At 47.9% G+C, this 22190-nt stretch overlaps 1 protein-coding gene across 1 annotated transcript in view; it reads left to right on the top strand.

Annotated features, from left to right (window-relative positions):
• Nucleotides 1–22190, top strand: part of setd4 (SET domain containing 4) — an 80063-nt gene that overhangs the window by 53861 nt on the left and 4012 nt on the right. The window contains 2 exon segments of the mRNA XM_072513360.1: nucleotides 10111–10191; nucleotides 14090–14213. Of these exon segments, the coding sequence (XP_072369461.1) occupies nucleotides 10111–10191; nucleotides 14090–14213 (205 nt within the window).

Raw genomic sequence — 22190 nt, forward strand, 5'->3', positions numbered from 1 at the left:
TATCAGCCCCAACCTCGCGCATGAGGTTGAGGCGTTTACCCTCCGGAGCACCTCACACCACAGACCATCTTGCATATCCTCCCCCAACTCCTCCTCCCATTTGGCTTTAAACCCTTCCAAGGTACCCCTTCCTCCCCCAGAATCCTCCCGCAGATCGCCGAGCCCCCCCCCCCCCCACCCCTTCCCTGTTCCTCTTGCTGTCGGTACCTCTTCCAACGACGATGGGACTGACACTATCGGGAAGCTCCGAAGCTTCTTAACAAAGTCCCAAAGCTGCGGATACCTAAACCCTTCACCGTGCCACAGTCCATATTTCTCCCCCCACCCCTTCCAACCTCGCAAAACGACCTCCCAGAAACGGGTCTTTTAATACCCTGCCTCCCATCACCGAAACCTCCCGTCCAACTTTCCTGGCTCATACCTATGGTTCCCCCTAATCTGCATCTCCCCTGACCCCACCCTCGGCTTAAAGTGCTGCCTCAACTGTCTCCGAATCTTCAGCGTGGCCAATACCTCCGGACTCCCAGAGTATTTTCTCAGGGCCATCGGGAGCGGCGCTGTTGCCAACACCCTCAACCCCGACCACCTGTACAGACTCTCCTCCATTCTCTAACCCACTGGGGACACATCCCCCTCACCCCCAACCTAACTCCACCTTTTTGGCATTCGCCGCCCAATAGTAGTGTAATAAATTTCGGGAGGCCCAACCCCCTCGCCTGCTGTCCTCTCTGCAGAACTACCTTCCTAACCCTGGCTATCTTCCCCCCCCCCCCACCCCCCCAAGATAAATGAGGTGATCAGCTTATCCATTTCCTTGAAAAATATCTTTGGCAAAACGATCGGCAGGCACTGAAATAAAAACAAAGATTGCGGCAGCACATTCATTTTAATGGTCTGCGCCTGGCCTGCCAGTGACAGGGGGAGACTATCCCACCTTGCCAAATCCGCTTTCACCCACTCCACCAAGCTAGTAAGATTGTACCTACAGACCCCCCCCCCCCCCCCCAGTCCCGCGCCACCTGCACTCCCAAATACCTAAAGTGGTTTGCCGCCCTGTGAATGGCAGCCCTTCGACCCCCACCCCCGGCCGGGACACCACTGAGTATTCACTCTTTTCCAGGTTTCATTTATGCGCCGAAAAGGACCCAAACGTTCGGAGAAGCTCCAATATATCCCCATCGGCGCACTCGGCTCTGACACATACAGCAATAGATCATCCGTGTACAGTGACACCCTGTGTTCCAACCCTTTACCCCCCCCCCCCCCACTCTGTACTATTCCCTTCCACAACTCCGAGCTCCTCAGCACGATGGCCAAAGGCTCAATCGCTCAACGCAAATAACAGAGGGGACATAGGACACCCCTGCCCGTTCCCCCTGGTGCAGAGCAAAGTGCCCCAAACTCGTATTGTTTGTGCGGACACTCGCCCTTGGTTCCTTATGTAACAGCTGTACCCACTCCGTGAATCTCAGCCCGAACCCAAACTTCTCAAGAACTGCAATCAAATATCCCCATTCTACTCGATCAAATGTCTTTTCCGTGTCCAGCGCAATCACCCCCTCTGTCTCCTTTCCCTCAGCCGGCGTCATGATTAGAATTAGCATCCTCCTAATATTTTCACGAACCCCGTCTGGTCCTCCCCTATTACCTTTGGGAGTCACCGCTCCAACCTAGCCGCCAGTACCTTCGCTAATATCTTTGCATCAATATTCATTAGCGATATAGGTCTGTATGACCCACACTCCGTCGGGTCCTTATCTTTCTTCAGCAATAAGGAGATTGCGGTCTGCCCCAATGTTTGTGGTAGCATCCACTTCCCTATCGCCTCCTCAAACATCCCCACCATCAGTGGCACCAACTTGTCCTTGTATTTCTTGTAATACTCCGCTGGGAACCCGTCTGGTCCTGCCACCTTCCCCAATTGCATCCTCCCAATTGCCTCCTTCATCTCCTGGTCTCCTACCGACCCCTCCAATGTGTCCCTATCTTCCTTCCCCAACCTCGGGTGCTGCAGACCGTCCAGGTATTCTCGCATCTCCCAATCCTCCCCCGGTGGTTCCGGCCTATACAAATTTTTATAGAACTCCTCAAACACCCTGTTGATCTGGTCCGGGGCCACCACCAATTTCCCCATCCAATCCCGCACCTGGACAATTTCCCTCGCCCGCCTCAGTTGGCGCACCGCCTTCCTGGGGGTAACCGATTCAAACTAGCCTGTAGCTCCCTCCTTCTGTCCAAAAGGGCTGGATCTGCATCCACCCGCGTACCTCCTGTCCACCTCCAACATCTCATCTATCAGCCTTTGCTGCTCTACTCTCTCCTCGTTATCTACCTCAGCCTTAAACATTATCACCTCCCCCCTCACCACTGCCTCCAGTGCCTCCCATACCACCGCCTGCAATATCTCCCCCATGCAGTTAAAACCCACGTACTCCTCAATCACCCTCCCGATCTTCTCACAAAAACTTTGGTTCCCCAGCAACCCCACGTCCAATCTCCACCCCGGTCTCTGCACTGTCCCCTTCTCCGAGACCAGGTCCACCCAATGCGGCGCATGAACCCAGCCAACAGCGCCTTCCCTACTACAAAGAAAATCTATCCTCGAATAAACCTTGTGGATGGAGGAGGAAAACGAATACTCCCACTACCTCAGGTGCAAGAACCTCCACGGGTCCACTCCTCCCATTTCCCTCATACGCCCAGTCAGCGCCTTTGCCCTGCCCGACTGGGCGAGTGAGCGTGACTCGACCTGTCCAGCCTTGGCTCCTGAACATTGTTTCAGTCCCCACCCACTGTTAGCTCGGGCGAATCCAAGTCTGGAATGGCCCCAAACACCTTCCTCACGAACCCTACATCATCCCAGTTAGGGCCATACACACTTGCCAGCGCCACCAACCTCCCCTCCAATGCCCCTGTTACTATCGCATATCGCCCCCCTGGTCCACCGCCACCTTCTCCATCTGGAACCTCACTCTCTTACCGACCAAAACCACTACCCCCTGCGCCTTGCTGTCAAACCCCGAATGAAAAATTACCCAGCCCTCCTGAGCCTCACCTGATCCTTCATAGATACATAGAGGCCTTTTTGCCTGCTCCGCCATTCATCACGATCATGGCTGATCATCCAACTCGATAGCCCATAACCATGATCCCATTCTCCCCAAGTGCTATATCTAGCCGCCTGTTGAATACATTCAGTGCTTTAGTATCAGCTACTTCCTGTGGTAATGAATTCCAAAGGCTCACCACTCTTTGGGTGAACAAATATCTCCTCATCGCTGTCTGAAATGGTTTACCCTGAATCCTCAGATTGTGACCCCTGGTTCTGGATACACCTATCATTGGTAACATCTTCCCTGCATCTGCCCTGTCTAGTCCCGTTTGAATTTTATAAGTCTCCATGACATCCCCCCTCATTCTTCTGAACTCCAGCGAGAACAATCCTAAACCAGTCAATCTCTCCTCATATGACTGTCCCGCCATCCCTGGAATTAGTCTGGTAAACCTTCGCTGCACTCATAGATTATCATAGAATTTATAGTGCAGAAGGAGGCCATTCGGCCCATCGAGTCTGCACCGGCTCTTGGAAAGAGCACCCTACCCAAGGTCAACACCTCCACCCTATCCCCATAACCCAGTAACCCCACCCAACACTAAGGGCAATTTTGGACACTAAGGGCAATTTATCATTGCCAATCCACCTAACCTGCACATCTTTGGACTGTGGGAGGAAACCGGAGCACCCGGAGGAAACCCACGCACACACGGGGAGGATGTGCAGACTCCGCACAGACAGTGACCCAAGCCGGAATCGAACCTGGGACCCTGGAGCTGTGAAACAATTGTGCTATCCACAATGCTACCGTGCTGCCCTCGAGAGCAAGAACATCCTTTCTCAGAAAAGGAGACCAAAACTGCACACAATACTCCACAAGTGTGGCCTCACCAAGGCCCTGTACAATTGCAGCAACACATCCCTGCTTTTGTACTCGAAACCTCTCGCAATTAAGGCCAACATACCATTAGCCTTCTTTACCGCCTGCTGCACCTGTGTGCTTACCTTCAGCAAATGGTGCACAAGGACAACCAGGTCCTGCTGCACACTCCCCTCTCCCAATTTACAACCATTCAGGTAGTAATCTGCCTTCCTGTTTTTGCTTCCAAAGTGAATAACCTCACACTTATCCAAATTGTACTGCATCTGCCATTGGTTTGCTCACTCGCCCAACCTGTCCAGGTCATGCTGAAGGATCTCTACATCCTCGTCACAGTTCACCCTCCCACCTAATTTGGTATCATCTGCAAACTTTGAGATGTTACATTTTGTTTCCTCATCCAAATCATAAATATATATTGTGAATAGCTGGGGTCCCAGCACCGATCCCTGTGGTACCCCATTAGTTACTGCCTGTCAATTTGAAAAGGACCCATTAATTCCTATTCTTTGTTTCCTCTCTGCCAACCGGTTTTCTATCCACCTCAATACACTTCCCCCAATCCCATGTGCTTTAATTTTGCACAATAATCTCTTATGCGGGACTTTGTCAAACACCTTCTGAAAGCCCAAATATACCACATTGACTGGCTCCCCCTTGTCGACTGTACTAGTTACAACTTCAAAGAATTCCAGTAGATTTGTCAAGCATGATTTCCCCTTCATAAATCCAGGCTGACTCTGACTGATCCTGACGCTGCTTTCCAAATGTTCCGCTATAAAGTCCTTGATAATGGATTCAAGAATTTTCTCCACTACTGATGTTAGGCTTACTGGTCTACAATTCCCTGCTTTCTCTCTACCTCCCTTTTTGAATATTGGAGTGACATTAGCTACCCTACAATCTGCAGGGATTGTTCCACAGTCTAGAGAATCCCGGAAGATGACCATCACTGCATCCACTATTTCTAGGGCCACTTCCTTCGGGCATTAAGCCCTAAAGAAATCAAGCCTCGAGCAGGAGCCACCCAACGTGTGACTTCCTCCTACATGCCACCACTGGAGGTCCCCGTGGGCACTGTTGTTCTATCTGTGTACCAAATTACTTCACTGAAGCATAAGACATGGTGATTGGCCTTAAACTCAGTTTCAGATTTTATTCATATACTTTATAATAGAATCCTAGAATAGAATGGAATAGAATAGCAGAGGAGGCCATTTGGTGCATCATTCTGAGGGGCTGTCTTTCTGAAGGAGCAATTCATCTCGAGCCACTCCCAGAACTTCTCCACACCCATTCGCCCTTTACAGATAATAAATCCCATTTACGGTAACTTGGACCCTGACCCGTCCTCTGCTTCCCATCACTGTTTGAAATCACCGCTGTGAGAGCAGGGGCTTGTGTCTGCTAATGAATTCAAACTCAGATTGTTCCCCCACTGGGGGTTTCCCGTCGAACACAGGCTTTTGGTCTCGCTGCTGGAGTTATGGAGCGATTGCTTCAGGGCGGGACGGTGGTTCGTTCACTATGTGTAGGCGGGGATATGAGTCAGGCAGGGTGTGCCTCCGTACTGCATTCCAACATTCTCTCTGACTGTAAAGACTTTAACACACGTTCAAAGCTCAACAGAGTCAGAAATGTGACTTTAGCTTTGAATAAGAGTAAAATTAATTCGACAACTTCCATGACGGGAAATCAGGATGGTCTGTTTCTCCCCGCATCATGGGAATTCTCACTGGGAACGTGTCCAATGTAATCTTAGGAAGTCACCTTTTGCCTTGCATTTGCTAATTTGAGAGAATATTGCACAGAGCAGGAGAGAATTGCCTGCGTGCAGTTTACACACCCAGATGAGAATGCTGACTGGGGAGAGTGGGAGGCTGGGTGCATTTTTATTTTCTGGCTATTTACTTCTTAACATAAAGCGATTAGTATCTAATTCTGTCCATTCAGTAATCTGGTTGATAATCACTACCCATGGATGGCGTTTAACACAAATTTAAGGGCTGCAGAATTATACTCTTGCACTTGGTGTGTTGGTGCTGTCGGAGCTTGGAGTCCACAAATAGCGGTCGGTCTCCTTCTGGCTACATCCGGCATGACCCAGTCAGCATGCCATGCTTGGAAGTGCGTTAGCACAGGTGTGCTGTGAAGCATGCAGAGTGAGCTGTATTCAGGCTGAGAATAGCACTGCCAGAGTGTTAATGCCACCGTGGGCCTCAATTTCTATGCTCAGGATCCTTCCAGGCTGGTGCATGTGACGTCTCGCCATTCACCATGCATTGCTGCAGCAGGGAGATGATTGAGGCTCCGTCCAAAAGGAGGAAGACTTCATAATCTTCATTACCAGGCAGAAGCAGAAGGAGGCACATGATAGTGTCCGGGTAAGGGGAGTGCCAGTAGTCCAGGGTGCCATTGACTACGTGCATGTGTCTCTGCCGGCCCCATATCTCAATGGGGAGGTGTACCAGAACCACAGGTATTCACTCACTGAGCTTGCAGATGGGGTATGACCATGCACAGAGCAACATGTCGATGAATGCCCTCTATCCTGGCAAAAGCCACCATACTTTCCTCCTGTGCCAGTTAGCTGGTGAGGACTACCCAGTCCCGCCTGTCACCTAACTGCATGGACAGCACATGTTGCATTGAAAGCCCCACTGCCACCAGGAACGTGGTGGAGTAAAAATGTTCCAAAACAACGGCTCCACTGCCCATCATCCCTCAAGGGAGCAGAGGGACTAACTGAGCAAGTCCACTCGGGGGAGGGGGTGAGTCCCCTAAAATTCATACTGGAGAATCCCTCCAAATTCATAATGACCTGCTGCGTGCTATTAAATCTGACACCTCACAAGGGCGCAGACCTTGCCCCATGCCTGTGACAAGGGAGGGAGGAGGAATCTGGGACCCCATCTGCACGATCCTGGCCACACCTGGGAGGCCATCAAACTTCTTCCAGCACTGTATCCACCTCCTCGGCATTGGTCTCTGCGGTTAGCTGCTCCCATCCCCTTTGCCGAGTGTGACTAGAGCTTGGCCCCTTTCGAAACAACCTCCACCGTTCCACCTTTGAACATGCCTCCATGTCAGAGAACCTGGGAGCCCGGTCTGTGGTCTGCTGCTCCAATGGTCATTTTATTCCTCGCTCTGAGACACATTTGATGCAGTTCCCCCAGTCCCTGCACCTCCCCTTTAAGAAGTGCAAGTTGGCTGTAACTCATGTTACCCACACCCGCTCCAGGCCCCCTACTCAGCATGTCGCCAGTCAGCAGCAAGTTGAGTTCTGGGCTGCACGTCACAATTATGGAGGTGATAAGGCAGCACGAAATCTATGTATATTTTTGTTGGTATTTTTAATTGAGGGAGAAATTTTGACCTGGACAATAGGACCAACTCTCCTGTATTACTTTGCAATAGTGCCATGGGATCTTTTACATCCACTAGATGGGCTTCACTTTAACATCTCATCCAAAAGAGGGCCATATGAGCCTTGATTTTATGTTCGGGTGTCTGGAGCTGGCCTTGAATCTACGACCAACTGACTCAGAGGTCAAAGTGCTTCCAACTAAGTCATTGCTGACTCACTGACTTCCTGTTTTTATTCAGTAAGAAATCTTACAACACTGGGTTAAAGTCCAACAGGGTTATTTGAAATCAGAAGCTTTCGGAGCATCGCTCTTTCATCAGGAGAGTCAACTTCACTCGCCTGATGAAGGAGCTGTGGTCCGAAAGCTCGTGATTCCAAATAAACCTGTTGGGCTTTAACCTGGTGTTGTAAGACTTCTTACTGTGCCCGCCCCAGCCCAACGCCGGCATCTCCAGATCATGTTTTTATTCATTCATGAGATGTGGATGTCACTGGCTAGACCAGCATTTATTGCCCTTGAGGAGGTGGTGGTGAGCTGCCTTCTTGAACCACAGCAGTCCATGTGGTGCAGCTGTGCCCACAATGCTGTTAGGGAGGGTGTTTCAGGGTTTTGACCCAGTGACAGTGAAGGAACGATGATATATTTCCAGTAGGGATGGTGAGTGACTTGGAGGGGAACTTCCTAAGGCGGTGCTGTTCCCCTGTATCTGTTGCCCTCGTCCTTCCAGCTAGTAGTGGCCATGGGTTAGGAAGGTGCTGTCTAAAGAGCCTTGGTGAGTTGCCGCAGTGTATTTTGTAGATAGGACTCGCTGCTGCCACTGTGACTCTGGTGGAGGGAGTGAATTTTTGTCGATGGGGTGCCATTGAAGTGGTTTGCTTTGTCCTGGATGGCATCAAGCTTCTTGAATATTGTGGAAGCTAGTGGGAAGTATTCCATCACACCCCTGACTTGTGCCTTGTAGATGGTGGATAGTCTTTGAGGAGTCAGGAGGTGACTTACTCGCCGTAGGATTCTAGTCTCTGACCTGCTTTTGTAGCCACAGTATTTATATTGCTAGTTCAGTTTTTGGTCAATGCTTACCCCTCATGATGTTGACAGTGATGGTAATACCATTGTATGTCAAGGGCTGATGGTTAGATTCTCTCTTGTTGGAGATGGTCATTGCCTGGCATTTATGTGGCGCAAATGTTACTTGCCATTTATCAGCCCAAGCCTGGATATTGTTTGCTGCATTTGGCCATGGACTGCTTCAGTATCTGAGGAGTCGTGAATGGTGCTGAACATTGTGCAGTCATCAGTCTGCACAACATCCCCACTTCTGACTTTATGATGGAAGGAAGGTCATTGATGAAGCAGCTGAAGATGGTTGGGCCTAGGATACTCTCCTGAGGAACTCCTGCAGTGATGTCCTGGAACTGAGATGATTGACTTCCAACAGCCACAACCATCTTCCTTTGTGCCAGGTATGACTCCAACCAGCGAGTGTTTCCCCCCCGAGTCCCATTGACTCCAGTTTGTCCATATTTGAACCATGGCTATAATGAGGTCAGGTGCTAAGTGACTCTGGTGGATCCTAAATTCAGCAACAGTGAGCAGGGTATTGTGAAGCAAATGCTGCTTGATAGCGCTGTTAATGGCCCCTTCCATCACTTAGAATCATAAAATCATAGAATCTACAGTGCAGAAGGAGGCCATTCAGCCCATCGAGTCTGCACCGGCCCTTGGGAAAGAGCAACCTACTCAAGCCCATACCTCCACCTATACCCATAACCAAGTAATCCCAATTAACTTTTTTCGACACTAAAGGTAATTTTGCATGGCCAATCCACCTAACCCGCACATCTTTGGACTTTATTGATGACTGAGAGTAGCCTGATGGGGCGATAAGTGGCTGTGTTGGATTTGTCCTGCTTTTTGTATTTGGGACATACCTGGGCAATTTTCCACATTGCCAGGTAGATGTAGACCTTTTGACAGCCAAACACTAGAATAAGTGCACTCTGAACCCATGTTCAAGTTTTTAAAAATGATTTTCCCATTCCGCTATCCCAACCCCTCCATCCATGTCAGAAATGACAAGTTACTGCTTAATGTTTTCCTCCAATGTATTGTCTGGATCGGATAATCATTGATATTGGGGGACAAAGCACTTCAGTAGCTTGGTCGACTTATCCAATCAATAATAGAGCAGTTGAGTAAGGTTTGGTCCGTATCGGTACTGAGTTGCCTAATTTTAGCCATAGTTCTGGTCGTGCTACAATTGACCTCCGCCTCAGAAATTGGAAGTGGACAATCAGTTAAGTTACTTACATATAAAAATATCCATCAACTTCTATCAGAAACATGAACAAGCGGATGCTGCTTCAAGACAGAGTTGGACTCAGCAACGATGTTCCCATGACTCAATAATCCACTAGCCTTTGATCAAGATTCGTTGGTCACTTGAGTGTGATACTGGACTGTGTAATACGATAGTCCAACAAGGAATCAATGGCTTTGGATGGCGAGGGGGTGGAAGAGGAACTTGGTAAGAACAAAGCAAACTGGACCTCCTCAAGGTGCGATTCTGCTCACTGGCGCCCCTACAGGAACAGTAGCTCCGACAATCTTCCATTTCAGGACTTGAGAAGATGAGAAGCAAAAGTGGATATCTGAGCAGAAATAATTCAAACTGCTTGCTCAGATCTCAAGTTAATCAGTGGAAGAGTACCTCAGTCAAAACTATTTGTTATTTGAACAAGCTTCTATTTTCATGTAAATCTTTATTTTGCTATCACTGAAGTTACCATTTTATTCTTTGTTTCTAGAAACCTGACGTTTGGATTAGACGGACCTTCTTGGAGGCTTCTGACAGTTCTGAAGGTGTTTTGCCTCAGAACAGAGGAATAGTAGGTGTTTCAAGTCTCAACATGTAGAAACCCTAATCTCCAAATGCGGCACGGGGCGCAGTGGTTAGCACTGGGACTACAGTGCTTACGACCCGGGTTCGAATCCCGGCCCTGGGTCACTGTCTGTGTGGAATTTGCACATTTTCCCCGTGTCTACGTGGGTTTCACCCCCACAACCCAAAGATGTGCAGGGTAGGTGGATTGGCCATGCTAAATTGCCCCTTAAATTGGAAAAAGAATAATTGGGTACTCTAAATTTAAAAAAAAACAATCTCAGGCCAAAAAAACTTATGTTCTCTGTCTGAGCCCACAGCAGCCAAATGTGAAAGTGAAACCAAAAAAACCTTGCAGAGCCACAGCCCAGCTCCACCCACACAACGACATCACTGAAGCCATGTGACAAGTCAAAAACCTTTCTTAAAGAGATACTCACATGACAGTAAGGATGGCAGATCCCCCCACCCCCCCCCCCCCCCCCCCCCCCGCCCCATGAGTGAACCAATTGGGTTTTTACAAATGACAATGGTTTCATGGTCATCGTTAAGACTTTTAATTCCAGCTTTTTTTTTTTTATTGAATTCAAATTTCACCATCTACTGTGGTGGGATCTGAACCCATGTCCCCAGAGCATTACCCTGGGTCTCTGGAATACTGCTCCACTTCTCCATTGCCTCCCCTACACCTTCCAAACACACGACCACTACCATCTAGAAAGACAAGGGGAGCAGACACCTGGAGGTTCCCCTCCAAGTCGCTCACCATCCCTACTTGGAAATATATCGCCGTTCCGTCGCTGTCGCTGGGTCAAAATCCTAGAACTTGGATTGGATTGGATTGGATTTGTTTATTGTCACGTGTACCGAGGTACAGTGAAAAGTATTTTTCTGCGAGCAGCTCAACAGATCATTAAGTACATGAGAAGAAAAGGGAATAAAAGAAAATACATAATAGGGCAACACAACATATACAATGTAACTACATGAGCACTGGCATCGGATGAAGCATACAGGGTGTAGTGTTAATGAGGTCAGTCCATAAGAGGGTCATTTCGGAGTCTGGTGACAGTGGGGAAGAAGCTGTTTTTGAGTCTGTTCGTGCGTGTTCTCAGACTTCTGTATCTCCTGCCCGATGGAAGAAGTTGGAAGAGTGAGTAAGCCGGGTGGGAGGGATCTTTGATTATGCTGCCCGCTTTCCCCAGGCAGCGGGAGGTGTAAATGGAGTCAATGGATGGGAGGCAGGTTTGTGTGATGGACTGGGCGGTGTTCACGACTCTCTGAAGTTTCTTGCGGTCCTGGGCCGAGCAGTTGCCATAGCAGGCTGTGATGCAGCCCGATAGGATGCTTTCTATGGTGCATCTGTAAAAGTTGGTAAGGGTTAATGTGGACATGCTGAATTTCCTTAGTTTCCTGTGGAAGTATAGGCGCTGTTGTGCTTTCTTCGTGGTAGCGTCAACGTGGGTGGACCAGGACAGATTTTTGGAGATGTGCACCCCATGGAATTTGAAACTGCTAACCATCTCCACCTCGGCCCCGTTGATGCTGACAGGGGTGTGTACAGTACTTTGCTTCCTGAAGTCAATTACCAGCTCTTTAGTTTTGCTGGCATTGAGGGAGAGATTGTTGTCGGTACACCACTCCACTAGGTTCTCTATCTCCCTCCTGTATTCGGACTCATCGTTATTTGCGATCCGGCCCACTATGGTAATATCATCAGCAAACTTGTAGATGGAGTTGGAACCAAGTTTTGCCACGCAGTCGTGTGTGTACAGGGAGTACAGTAGGGGGCTAAGTACGCAGCCTTGTGGTACGCCGGTGTTGAGGACTATTGTGGAGGAGGTGTTGTTGTTCATTCTTACTGATTGTGGTCTGTTGGTCAGAAAATCGAAGATCCAGTTGCAGAGTGTGAGCCAAGTCCTAGGTTTTGGAGCTTTGATATGAGCTTGGCTGGGATTATGGTGTTGAAGGCAGAGCTGTCGTCAATAAATAGGAGTCTAATGTAGGAGTCCTTGTTTTCGAGATGCTCTTGGGATGAGTGTAGGGCCAGGGAAATGGTGTCTGCTGTGGACCGGTTGCAGCGGTATGTGAATTGCAGTGGATCAAAGCGTTCTGGGAGTATGGAGGTGATGCGCTTCATGATCAACCTCTCGAAGCACTTCATTACGACTGGAGTCAGGGCCACTGGTCGGTAGTCATTGAGGCACGTTTGCCGGTTCTTCTTTGGTACCGGTATGATGGTGGACCCGAACCAGCACTGTAGGTGTATCTACACCTCATGGACTGCAGCGGTCCAAAAAGGCAGCTCACCACTACCTTCTCTTTTTCTTTAAATTTAAGAGTACCCAATTATTTTTTTCCAATTAAGGGATAATTCAGCTTGGCCAATTCACCCATCCTGCACATTTTGGATTGTGGGGGTGAGACCCAGGCAGACACAGGGAGAATGTGTAAACTCCACATGGATAGTGTCCCGGAGCCGGAATTGAACCCGGGTCCTCGGTGCTGTGAGGCAGCAGTGCTAACCATTGTGCTGCCCTGCCACTACCTTCTCGAGGGCAATGAACAATGGGCAGCAAATGCTGGCATCTCCAGCGAAACCCACATCCCATTAAAATGAATTAAAAATAAATCACAGTGGAGGAAGAGGGTAAATAATAGCAGTGCAAAGGAACCTAAAATGGGTCGTTATGGAGGAACTTAGTTGACTTATAGGTGTCCATATACAAAAAAATCATCAAAAGTTGGTGCACAGATACAAAGAGTAATCAAAAGTCTAAAGGAATGGTGGACTCTATCTGAAAGAAATTGGAATTCAAAAGTGAGCTTTGGTCAGACACCATCTGGAGGATTGTGTTCCGTTTTGGCCATGTGTCTCATGCAGATTCTCCAGAATATTGCCAAGGCTTAAAGGGTAAATTATTAGAGCAGGCTCTATAAACATGACTTGTATTTGCTTGAGCTGAAAAGGCTCGAGAGGTAATCTAACTGCGTGATTTAAAATGATCAAGGAATTTGAAAGGGTAAATATGGAGAAAGTATTTCTTCTGGTGGGGGTATCGAGAACCAGGTGGCGATAATTTTAAAATGAGAGATGGGCTTTGAAGAATGAAATCAGGAAGCACTTGTTTTACTTAAAGGGAATTGGAAATCTGGAACTCATTTTTCCCTCGAAAGGCTACGGCAATTCCAGGACTGAGATTGATTGCTTCTTATTAAGGGTATCAAAGGATATGGGATAAAGGTGGGAAATAGAATTGAGGTACAGAAGAGCCTTGATCTAATTGAATAACGGAATAGACTTGAGTGATTGAATGTCCAGCAACTGTTCTGTTGTTTCATTCCTTGTAACTGGGCCAATTTCCTGCCTAACATCATTGGTAAATTAGCTTTGCAAACGCTGCTTATGTTCCATGACTAAATGTGAAACAGTTTTGCATTGAGAGTCTGTTGTGCAATGGAGATAACTCATAGTGCTTCATAGAACAGAACAGAATGGAATTATTGAATCCCTATAGTTTAGAAGTAGGCCATTCGGCCCATCAAGTCTACAACAACCCTCAAAGAGCACCCTACCTAGGCCTACGCCCCCTCTCTATCCCTGTAACCCCGTAGCCTTACCTAACCTACACATCGTTGGACATTAAGGGGCAACTTAGCATGACCAATGCACCTAACCTGCACATCTTTGGACTGTGGGAGGAAACCAGAGCACCCGGAGGAAACCCAAGTAGACACGGGGAGAATGTGCAAACTCCACACAAACAATGACCCGAGGCCGGAATCGGGTCCCTGCTAACCACTGTGCCACTCTGTCGCCCTTCATGTTGACAGTCTGGTGTAAGAGAAACTTTCTACTGACACTCAGAGAGTGGTGAAGCTTGAATTATTGATTCTTTCTGCAGTTTACAGAGAAAGAACATCTTGGTTGGCCTGTCTGTCTCTGCTGACAATGAGCGGAGCAGTTTGGAACTTGCAGAAAAACTCTGTTCCCAGCTTATGAATGAAAACCTGAAGGCGATGCAAGAAGTGAGTATCCTTATGTCTTGTGGGTTTCATTTTGCCTCACGGGACCCTTTGTTTTTTAAATAAGAGTAAAAAAGCAAATTAGCAAGTTATGCAAAACATCTGTAAAACCAGTTGCACTCCAAACGGGAACTTTAAGCCCAGTTCTGGATAGCACACTAGGGAAGATGTAAAGGGTGTGAAGAGGACTTTTAGCAGAATGATACCAGGAGTGAGGGACTTCAGTGATGTGGAGGTACTTGAGAAGCTGAGATTGAACTCCTTTGAACAGAGAAGGTTAAGTGAAGGTTTACTCTATGTTTTCAAAACTATAAGGGGTTTTGATCAAAGCCAGTAAGTAGAAATTATTTCCACTGACCAAATGGTCAGCAACCAGAGGACACATTTTTTAAGGTAAATCAGCAAACATGTTCAGAATGGAGTTCAGTTACAAGTGGCGTACCACAAGGATCTGTTCTGGGGCCGTTGCTGTTTGTCATTTTTATCAACGACCTAGAGGAGGGCGCAGAAGGGTGGGTGAGTAAATTTGCAGACAACACTAAAGTCGGTGCTGTTGTCGACAGTGCGGAAGGATGTAGCAGGTTACAGAGGGACATAGATAAGCTGCAGAGCTGGGCTGAGAGGTGGCAAATGGAGTTTAATGTAGAGAAGTGTGAGGTGATTCACTTTGGAAGGAATAACGGGAATGCGGAATATTTGGCTAATGGTAAAGTTCTTGGAAGTGTGGATGAGCAGAGGGATCTAGGTGTCCATGTCCATAGATCCCTGAAAGTTGCCACCCAGGTTGATAGGGTTGTGAAGAAGGCCTATGGAGTGTTGGCCTTTATTGGTAGAGGGATTGAGTTCCGGAGTCATGAGGTCATGTTGCAGCTGTACAAAACTCTGGTACGGCCGCATTTGGAGTATTGCGTACAGTTCTGGTCACCGCATTATAGGAAGGACGTGGAAGCTTTGGAGCGGGTGCAGAGGAGATTTACCAGGATGTTGCCTGGTATGGAGGGAAAATCTTATGAAGAAAGGCTGATGGACTTGAGGTTGTTTTCGTTAGAGAGAAGGTTAAGAGGAGACTTAATAGAGGCATACAAAATGATCAGGGGGTTAGATAGGGTGGACAGTGAGAGCCTTCTCCTGCGGATGGAAATGGCTAGCACGAGGGGACATAGCTTTAAATTGAGGGGAGATAGATATAGGACAGAGGTCAGAGGTAGGTTCTTTACGCAAAGAGTGGTGAGGCCGTGGAATGCCCTACCTGCAACAGTAGTGAACTCGCCAACATTGAGGGCATTTAAAAGTTTATTGGATAAGCATATGGATGTTAATGGCATAGTGTAGGTTAGATGGCTTTTGTTTCGGTGCAACATCGTGGGCCGAAGGGCCTGTACTGCGCTGTATCGTTCTATGTTCTATAAACCAGACAGAAGATGAGGCAGATTTTTTTTTAATGGAGCAAACTGTTGTGATCTGGAGAGCAGTGCCCAAAAGGATGGCAGAAACAAGCTCAATGCTAACTTTCAAATTCAAATTGCGGATATACTTTGATAAGAAAAAAGACCTTGGGTCTATAAGGCAGTAGTGAGGATTATTAGATGATGAACTGGCACAGGAAGGGTGGCCTCTGAGCTGTAAGATATGACGGTGGCTTGTATAGATTAAAATCACCTGACCCTGTAGATGCTTTAATATTCCAACAACTTCCTAATTATTTTTCCAATGATAATTTGCATCGCAGAGTTAATTCAGTGGATTTTTGATTAAGATAACTTTCTTTTGACTATAAATATGGATTTGAAACCAGTGAAGGGGTTCGTGTGTGGTACTCTGCGTGTACAGAGCAGCCCAGTGTATTCATTATCCCTGTGTGAATGCCACGCTCGAGAAGCTTCTGTTTTTCTCCCTTGCTGGCTTTCCTGAATGTCTTAATTCTTGCTAGTGTTTAGTTCCACAGACACCTGCCCATGTAGCCATCCTTCATGACTTCAGTATCGCACTTCAGCTGATTCTGTGCTCCCTCAGTGCCCACACAAGCGCAGTGATCAGAAAATATATTATTTTTATTCGTTTACGGAACGTGGGCTTCGCTGGCTAAGCCAGCACTATTATTTAACATCTCTAATTTCTCTTGAAAAGGTGGTGGTGCGCCACCTTCTTGAAGAGTTGCAGTTCATAGAATCATAGAATTTACAGTGCAGAAGAAGGCCATTCGGCCCATCGAGTCTGCATCAGCCCTTGGAAAGAGCACCCTACCCAAGCCCACACCTCCACCCTATCCCCATAACCCCATAACCTAGTAACCCCACCCAACACTAAGGGTGGAGGGAGCTGAGCTCACTTCTGCTTTTTTGAGTTTCAGTTTGAGAAGCCAGCTGGAAGTGTCTGTGTGTTTTGCTGAGAGCTGCAGGAAGAAACACAGAGCTGGTCTATTGATTTCTGCAAATCCAATGACTATAAATATATTGAATGTAACCTGATGTCTGTTTTTGAAGGTTTGAAGTCTTCTCATAGAATTTAGAGTGCAGAAGGAGGCCATTCGGCCCATTGAATCTGCACCGGCTCTTTGAAAGAGCACCCTACCCAAGCCCACATCTCCACCCTATCCCCATAACCCACTAACCCCACCCAACGCTAAGGGCAATTTTGGACACAAAGGGCAATTTAGCATGGCCAATCCACCTAACCTGCACATCTTTGGACTGTGGGAGGAAACCGGAGCACCCGGAGGAAACCCACGCAGACACGGGGAGAACGTGCAGACTCCGCACAGACAGTGACCCAAGCCGGGAATCGAACCTGGGACCCTGGAGCTGTGAAGCAATGGTGCTAACCACCATGCTACCGTGCTGCCCTGGTGGTGTAGGTGCATCCACTGTGCTGTTAGAGAGGCAATTCTAGGATTTTGACCCAGCGACAGTGAAGGAACAGCGATATATTTCCAAGTCAGGATGATGTGTGACTTGGTGGGGAACTTGCAGGAAGTGTTGTTCCCATGCATCTGCTACCCACATCCTTCTAAGTGGCAGCAGTCGTGGGTTTGGAAGGTGCTGTCGAAGGAGCCTCAGTGAGATCCTGCAGTGCATCTTGTAGATGGTGTACACACTGCTGCCACAGTGCATCAATGGTGCAAGGAGTGAATATGGGAGGAGGTGGATGGGGTGCCAATCAAACAAATTGCTCTGGCTTGGATGCTGTTGAGCTTCTGGAGTGTTTTTGGAGCTGCACGCATCCAGTGCAGAGAATTCCATCACACTCTATCTAGACTTGTGCCTTGTAGATGGTGGACAGGCTTTGGGAAGTCAGGAGGCGAGTTACTCACCACAGAATTCCCAACCTCCGACGTGCTCTGAGAGCCACAGGTCGAGGTCACTTTCTGGTCAATGGTAATCCCCAGGATGTTGATGGGACAGGGGGGCGTGGAGAGATTCAGCAATGGTAATGCCATTGAATGTCGAGGGGAGATAGCTGGATTTCCTTGATAGAGTTGGTCATTGCCTGACACTCGTGCAGCACAAATATTTCTTGCCACTTATCAGCGCAAGCCTGGATATTGTCTGACTTTAAAAAAAAAAAAAATGTATTCAAATTTTCACAAAATATTAACAAAGTACAGAAAGAAAAGAACAAACCACCCCCATACATAAATAATAAATTAACAGCCTTCATCAACACAAAGGCACCCCGGGTTGCTTCTGCTGCTGACCATCTTCTAACGTTCTGCCAGGAAGTCTAGGAACGGTTGCCAGCGCCTGAAGAACCCTTGCACCGATCCCCTTAAGGCAAATTTCACCCTCTGCAATTTAATAAACCCTGCCATATCGTTGATCCAGGATTCCACGCTTGGGGGCCTCGCATCCTTCCACTGACGAAGAATCCTTCGCCGGGCTAGCAGGGACGCAAAGGCCAGAATAGCGGCCTCTTTCGCCTCCTGCACTCCCGGCTCCTCTTCCACCCCAAATATTGCGAGCCCCCAGCCCGGCCTGACCCTGGAACCTACCACCCTCGACACCATCCTCGCTACACCCTTCCAAAAGTCCTCCAGCTCTGGGCATGCCCAAGACATGTGGGTGTGGATTGCTGGGCTCCCTGAGCACCTAGCACACCTGTCCTCGCACCCAAAGAACCGGCTTATCCTTGCCCCGGTCATGTGAGCCTTATGCAGCACCTTAAATTGTATGAGGCTGAGCCTCTTGCAAGAGGAGGAAGAGTTCACCCTCCCCGGGGCATCCGCCCACATCCCCTCATCAATCTCCTCACCCAACTCCTCCTCCCACTTACCCTTTAGCTCCTCCACCGAGGCCTCCTCCTCCTCCTGCATCACCTGATACATTGCCGAGATCCTCCCCTCTCCAACCCACACCCCGACAGCACCCTGTCCTGGACCCCGCGTGGCGGCAACAGTGGGAACTCCACCACCTGCCCCCGAACAAACGCCCTTACCTGCATATATCTGAAGGTGTTCCCCGGGGGGGAGCCCGAACTTCTCCTCCAGCTCACCCAGGCTCGCGAACTTCCCGTCCACAAACAGGTCCCCCATCCTTCTAATACCTGCCCTGTGCCAGCTCAGGAACCCTCTGTCCATCCTCACCGGGACAAACCGGTGGTTCCCCCGAATCGGGGACCACACCGAGGCCCCCACCTCCCCCCCTGTGACGTCTCCATTGCCCCCAAATTTTGAGGGTAGCCGCCACCACCGGGCTCGTGGGATACCTCGTTGGAGGAAGCGGCAGCGGCGCCATCACCAGCGCCTCCAGGCTCATACCCATATTGTCCAACTCTTGATGCAGAGGGGCACAGATTGCTTTAGTGCCTGAGGCGTTGCGAATGGTGCTGAATATTGTGCTAATCGCAGCGACCATCCCCTCTTCTGACCTTATGGTGGAGGGAAGGTCATTGATGAAGCAGCTGAAGATGGTTGGGCTGAGGACGCTATTCTGAAGAACTCCTGCAGTGACACCCCAGGACAGAGATGATTGACCTCCAACCACCACAACCATCTTCCTTTCTACTTGGTATGACTCCAACCAGTGGAGAGCTTTTCCCCTGATTCCCATTGACTCCAGTTTTGCGAGGGCTCTTTGAAGCCTCACTCAGTCAAATGCAGCCTTGGTGTCAATGGCAATTTCTCTCACCTCACCTCTGGCATTCAGCTCTTTCATCCCTGTTTGAACTAAAGTGGTGATGAGGTCAGGAGCTGAATGGCCCTAGCCTTGAGTGGCCCGTACTGAGCATCAGTGAGCAGGTTGTTTCTGAAGTGCTGCTTAATAGCGCTGTTGACAACCCCTTCCATTACTCTCCTGATGTCCAGAGTAGACTGATAGGACGGTAATTGGCTGGGTGGAATTAGTTCTGCTATTTGTGCACAGGACATATCTGAGCAATTTTCTACATTTCTGGATTGATGTCTATGTTGCAACTAAATGTTCAACTAATTCTGGGGCACAAGTCTTCAATATTGCCTTCAACTGTTTCTTGATATAACATGGAGTGAATCGTATTGGCCGAAGACTGACATCTGTGATGTTGTCGACCACCAGAGAAGGCCAAGATTAATCATCCACTTGGCACTTCTGGCTGAAGATTGTTACGAATGCTTGTCTTATTTTTTTGCACTGTAGTGCTGGGCTCCCCCATCATTGGGGATGGAGATATTTATGGGGCCTCCTCCTCTAGTGAGTTAGTTAATCCTACACCACCAGATTGACAGTAATGGTGGACTGAGGATTAGGCCATGAGGTAACAGATTGTGGTCGAGTACAATTCTGCTCATGGATGCCTAGCCTTGAGATGCTAGATCTGCGTGAAGTCTATCCTTTTTAGCACTGTGGTAGTGCCACGATCCCTCCATGATGGAGGGATGCTCAGTTTGAAGATGGGACTTTGTCTCCACAAATACCGTATGGTGGTCACTCCTACCGATACTGTCATTACAGATGCATCTGCAGCAGGCAGGTGGGTGAGGATGAGGTCAAGTATATTTTTCCCTCTTGGTTCCCTCACCACCTGCTGCAGACCCAGTTTAGCAGCTATGTCCTTTAGCCAGCTTGGTCTATAGTGGTGCTGCTGAGCCCCCCCACCCAGAGTATATTCAATGGCCCATCCCACTCTCGGTGCTTCCTCCAAGTGCCGTTCAATATGGAGGAGCACTGAATAGTGGTAATCATCAGGAAGTTTCCTTGCCCGAGTTTGATTTAATGGGGCCCAGAGCCGATGCTGAGAACTCCCAGTGCAACTCCCTCCTGATTGTATACACCCATACAACCATCTCTGGTGTGTCTGTCCTGTCGGCACATACCCACGGATGGTGATGGTGGTGTTTGGGACATTGTCAACTATGATTCCGTGAGTATGGCTTTGCTTGAATAGTTTGAGAGACGGCTCTCTCAATTTTGGCACAAGCCCCCAGGTGCTAGTAAGGAGGACTTTGCAGGGTCCATAGGGCTAGTATAGGTCATCTCCAACCCCTAGGTTGTTGCTGGTTGGTCCATCTGGTTTAATTCCTCTCTGTAAGCTCCATAGCAGTTTAATGCAACTGAATGTCTTGCTACGCCCTGTCAGAGGGCAGTTAAGTGTCAACCACATTGCTGTGGGTCTGGATGCATCTGTAGGCCAGACTGGGTAAGGATGGCAGATTTCCTTCCCTAATCAACATTAGTGAACTGGATGGATTTTTACATTGATTCATGATCACTATTCGAGACCAGCTTTTAAAAAAATTACTGATTTATTATCTTGTAATAACCCTCACAAAGACCACGGGCAATCGCTGATTGGTCACACACAGTACCTTACAAACAGAGACTAAAATAGGCTTTTGGATTTGGCAAAAACATTGCAGTTAACATTACCTGACAAAGTACGAAAAGAAGAGGTAATGACGGCGGTAGCTGAGCATTTAAAATTGCCTGAGACACAGTCAGACTCATTGGAAATGGCAAGAATTCATACAGATCAAGCAACTTGAACATGAAAAAGAATCAAAGCAGCTTGAATACGAAATGAGGGAAAAAGAAAGAGAAAGGGAGGTACAGGTCAGGGAAAGAAAAAGATAGAGAGGAAAAAGAACAAGAGAAAAAAAGAGATAGAGAGGAAAAAGAAAAGGAGAGAGAAGAAAGGGAAAAAGAGAGAGATTTTGAACTTTGGAAAATGGCCATGAAACGTGAAAGTCAGTTAAAATTGGCGGATGTAAAGAGAAATGTACAGTTTGAGGATAGTGATGAAGATTGTGAAAAAGAGCGGTACAGTCAAAGGCTTGGTGGGGATCTATTTAAGTATGTCCAAGCATTGCCAAGGTTTGATGAGATGTATGTATAAGCGTTTTTCATTTCATTTGAGAAGGTAGCTAAACAAATGAAATGGCCACAGGATATGTGGGTATTACTGATTCAAAGAAAGTTGGTAGGTAGAGCTAGTGAAGTGTTCGCATCACTACCGGAGGAGGTATCTGGGACTTATGAGGAGGTGAAGAAATCCATCTTAGGTGCACATGAACTAGTGCCTGAAGCTTACAGACAAAGGTTTAGAAACTTAAGGAAAGAACCTAGTCAAACATACATGATGTTTGAAAGGATCAAACAGAGTAATTTTGATAGGTGGATAAGGGCTTTGAAAATAGACCAAACATATGAAGCTCTCAGAAAAATCATACTTTTGGAGGAGTTTAAAAATTCAATTCCTGATGTAGTGAGAACTCATGTGGAGGAGCACAGGGTTAAAACTGCAAGATTAGCAGCAGAAATGGCAGATGATTATGAATCATCATAAATCAAAGCTTATCACAGTTTCAGCCTGTGAGAGATAGAAACTAGGGAAAGAGAAATGCTTAAGTGGTAAAGGTAAAGGGGATCTGATGGGAGCTAATAAGGAGAGTGTACCTCAGATTAAAAAAGAAATCCACGAGGGTGGAAGAGAAATGAAAAGTTTCAGATGTTTTCACTGTAATAAACTAGGCCATGTAAAGTCAGTGTTGGTCGTTGAAGAAAAGCACTG

Source organism: Scyliorhinus torazame, chromosome 8 (genome assembly GCF_047496885.1).
Source record: "Scyliorhinus torazame isolate Kashiwa2021f chromosome 8, sScyTor2.1, whole genome shotgun sequence".
NCBI lineage: Eukaryota > Metazoa > Chordata > Chondrichthyes > Carcharhiniformes > Scyliorhinidae > Scyliorhinus > Scyliorhinus torazame.